This window comes from Rhincodon typus, unplaced genomic scaffold (genome assembly GCF_021869965.1).
Source record: "Rhincodon typus isolate 14 unplaced genomic scaffold, sRhiTyp1.1 hic_rhity00002759, whole genome shotgun sequence".
In the NCBI taxonomy this organism is placed as follows: Eukaryota; Metazoa; Chordata; class Chondrichthyes; order Orectolobiformes; family Rhincodontidae; genus Rhincodon; species Rhincodon typus.
In genome coordinates, this window is record NW_025968397.1 from 15,597 (window position 1) to 19,392 (window position 3,796).

Consider the following 3,796-nt stretch of genomic DNA (forward strand, 5'->3'; position numbering starts at 1 on the left):
TGTCTCGGATTCTCCAGCATCTGCAGTTCCTACTATCTCTGATTCAAATGGAAGATATCACTCTACTTCTGATTTTTCTAATTATAACAGCATTTCTCTTACAAAGTAAGATATCAGACATTTTCCCACAGACGCTGTATGAGACTTAATTTGCCTTTTGGCCGCAGGAGATGTTCATACGAGTGATATAATCACAATCTCAGTGAAAAAGGTTTAAGGAGAACCTTAGAGGAGGAGAAAGATAGAGGGACAAGGCGGAGACATATAGAGGGATGTAGGGGCTGGAGGAGGTTGCAGAGATATAGAGGGGCATCGGGGCTGGAGGAGGTTGCAGAGGTAGGGAGGGGTGTAGAGGCTGGGGGAGGTTACAGAGATAGAGAGGGGGTGTAGGGGCTGGCGGAGGTTACAGAGATAGGGAGGGGGTGTAGGGGCTGGAGGAGCTTACAGAGATAGGGAGGAGTGTAGGGACTAGAGGGGGTTACAGAGATAGGGATGGGTGTAGGAGCTGGAGGTGGTTGCAGAGATAGGGCGTGGTGTAGGTGTTGGAGGAGGTTACAGAGATGGGGAGGGGGTGTCGGGGCTGGAGGAGGTTACCAAGATGGGGATGGACGTAGGGGCCGTAGGGAGTTACAGAGATAGGGAGGGGTGTAGGCGCTGGAGGAGTTTGAGAAGGGCATAGCCAAAGAGGGAGATGTATACAAGGCTGAGAACTGTGGAAGGCTCTCTGAAGTGACAGTCACCTGATGTTTGTGAGAAACAGGAGGCAGTTGGTCAGTGCGATCATATCCTCTTAATATCTTAGAGATTGTCAATGACTCTTGGATTCATCTTTAGCTTCCGATCCTTGTTGCTGTTCACAGTGACTTCACTGCTGCCTTGTTGGACATTGGACCCAATCTCCCTAAACTCTCAAAACCGCTGTCATGTTTTCGGCAATTTTGTCTTATGTTAGGGAGACATACCTGAATGGCGCCAAGGTTTTCACGCAGTTGCCCAGCATCTGATACTCCGAGCAGGACTGAACTAACTGCCTCATTGCGCAGACACCAGGCTGTCAAGGAGACACAAGGACAGAATATCTTGGTGTTCAGGAGCAATGAAATTCTCTGTCTACATCCATAGGCCCTCTGTTCAGAGAGTCCGAAAGGTCCGTGTATCCAATCAGAACTGACTAATATACACAATCCCAATAGACACAAACTTCTTTCCATTTACTCCTATTGCACACAATCTCAACGGATCCAAATCCCTTCCCATTCACTCCATTGTATACAATCTCAATGGGACCAAACCCCTTCCCATTCATTCCCATTGTACTCAATCCCAATGGACATAAACCCCTTTTCATTCACTCCATTGTATACAATCCCAATGAAGCCAAACCCCTTCCCATTCACCCCATTCTGTACAATCTCAATGGGCCCAAACCCCTTCCCATTCATTCCCATTGTACTCAATCCCAATGGACACAAACCCCTTTCCATTCACTCCTAAGTAGGGACTTGGTTAGTCCAGTTGGCTAGATAGTTGGCAGTGATGCAGAATGATATCATAAGCATGGGTTTAATTCCTGTACTGGCAGAGGTCACCATGAAGGTCCTGCCTTCTCAACCTTACCCCTCGCCCAAGGTTAAAGCCGCCGCCAGTTTTCTCTCGCTCTAATCAAAAGGATTGAAATTAGCCAATGATGTTTGGCCAAATGCCCAGTGTCATCAAATTGGGTAATGAGTCTTTTTGCTTTCTGATTGGTGCAGGAGGGCAGACCAGCATTAGGAAGAATGAGTTGACTCACTAATGGCTGAAGTATGGGACACATCATGAAATCAAATTATAGAATCCCTACAGTGTGGAAGCAGGCCATTCAGCCCATCACGTCCACACCAACCCTACAAACAGCATCCCTTCTGCTACCCTATCCCTGTAACCCTGCATTTCCTATGGCTAACCTACCTAGCCTGCACATCTCTGAACGCTATGGGCAATTTAGCATGGCCAATCCACCTAAGCTGCGCATCTTTGGACTGTGGGAGGAAACCAGAGCACCCGGAGGAAACCCACGCAGACACGGGGAGAAAGTGCAAACTCCACACAGACAGTCACCAGACTCTGGTGCTGTGAGGCAGCAGTGCTAACCACGGAGCCACTGTGCTGCCCCAAAAAAATCTTCAAGAATACAGCCAATCAGAGTTGGCAACCCTTATTTTTGCCCAGTATGGAAAGAGCGGCAGTCGCCCGAGTGGTCATGTGATAAAGGTGTTCCCTTTGCATCAATGGGAGCCCACGACGACTTCAAATCAGAGGGTGCAGGCCTAAAGTTTTGTCCATTACCAGGTGCTTTCAAGCTCATGGCAACTGCTGGCCAAGGCTTGGCTTATTATTTCGACATTTGCAAAGAGAAAATTCTCCCTTCTCCCCTTAGACCTTGTTGACCTATGACCCATCCTGTCTTTTCAACACCCCAAGCTTCCCCACAGAGTGCAGGCTCACCAATTGCCAACTGAGCTACGGTGCAGGAGATCCTGTCGGTAATAGGCTGCAATGCCTTCGTCTTGGCTTGCTGTAGCTGGCCTTCCTCACTCGTTATTCTCGCCTTCAGCCACTCGTAGCCCTGTAGGCCAACATAAGGTTATATTTGGTCAGAAATGGAGCAAGGGAATGCCAGGGGAAATGGAGGAGGTGAAACATCAGTTGGGGACGGCTACTCCCTGGAGGAGTCAAGTTGTCAGGATGGGTCAGAGGTGAAATTGATGTCAGGCTCGCTCTGCAGTCCCCAGTTTGAACATACAGGAAACACAGAGAATGGTCATCGGGCAAAGAACCAAAGAGAACAGGTCCAGTGAGTGTAGATCCTTGAGGCTGGACCCTGACTCTGTATCTAACCCCGTGCTGTCTCTGTCCCGGGAGCATTTGATGGGGGGGACAGTGTAGAGAAAACTTTACTTTGTATCTAACCCCGTGCTGTCCCTGTCCTGGGAGTGTTTGATGGGGATAGCGTAGAGGGAGCTTTACTCTGCATCTAACCCCGTGCTGTCCCTGTCCCGGGAGTGTTTGATGGGGGGGACAATGTAGAGAGAGCTTTACTCTGTATCTAACCCCGTGCCGTCCCTGTCCTGGGAGTGTTTGATGGGGATAGTGTAGAGGAAGCTTTACTCTGTATCTAACCCCGTGCTGTCCCTGTCCCGGGAGTGTTTGATGGGGATAGTGTAGAGGGAGCTTTAGTCTGTATCTAACCCCGTGCTGTCCCTGTCCCGGGAGTGTTTGATTGGGGGGACAATGTAGAGAGAGCTTTACTCTGTATCTAACCCCGTGCTATCCCTGTCCCGGGAGTGTTTGATGAGGATAGTGTAGAGGGAGCTTTACTCTGTTGTCACCCAGTTTCTCCTGATGCTGATGGTTAACCGAGGGTTGAATTTTAAGTCTAACCTGCAAATTTTTAATTTCAGATAAAAATTGTTTATAGCTGAATCTTACCGGCAACGAGGCCCTGGAATTTTCCGGAATGCTGTCTTCATATTTTCCAGTGATTAAGCCACATGCCAATGGTGACCATGTCATCACTCCTAGACCTGAGAGAGATGTAGAGCTCTCATTTAGGAGTGATCTGGGAGAGGAAACAAGACAGAGAGACAAAAGGGAATCAGTGAGGGACGGGAAGACAGACAGACAGCAGAGACAGAGATTCAGCGAGGGACGGAGGAAGAGTGAGGCAGAGATAGACAGAGAGAAAATGTGAAGGAAAGAGATAGTTGGAAAGAAACAGAGAAAGACAGAGACAGAAATGGAGAGAGAGAGAAAG

The 3,796-nt window shown here is 48.7% G+C and overlaps 1 protein-coding gene across 1 annotated transcript in view; it reads right to left on the bottom strand.

Moving 5' to 3' along the window:
• LOC125481608 (voltage-gated potassium channel subunit beta-3-like) overlaps nt 1-3,555 on the bottom strand; it is a 4,481-nt gene extending 926 nt beyond the window's left edge. The window contains exons 1-3 of the mRNA XM_048593390.1: nt 3,472-3,555; nt 2,488-2,608; nt 963-1,051 (exon numbers count right to left, since the gene is read on the bottom strand). Coding sequence (XP_048449347.1) covers nt 963-1,051; nt 2,488-2,608; nt 3,472-3,555 — 294 coding nt within the window. The remainder of the gene's footprint in view (nt 1-962; nt 1,052-2,487; nt 2,609-3,471) is intronic.
• Nucleotides 3,556-3,796: the final 241 nt, after the last annotated feature.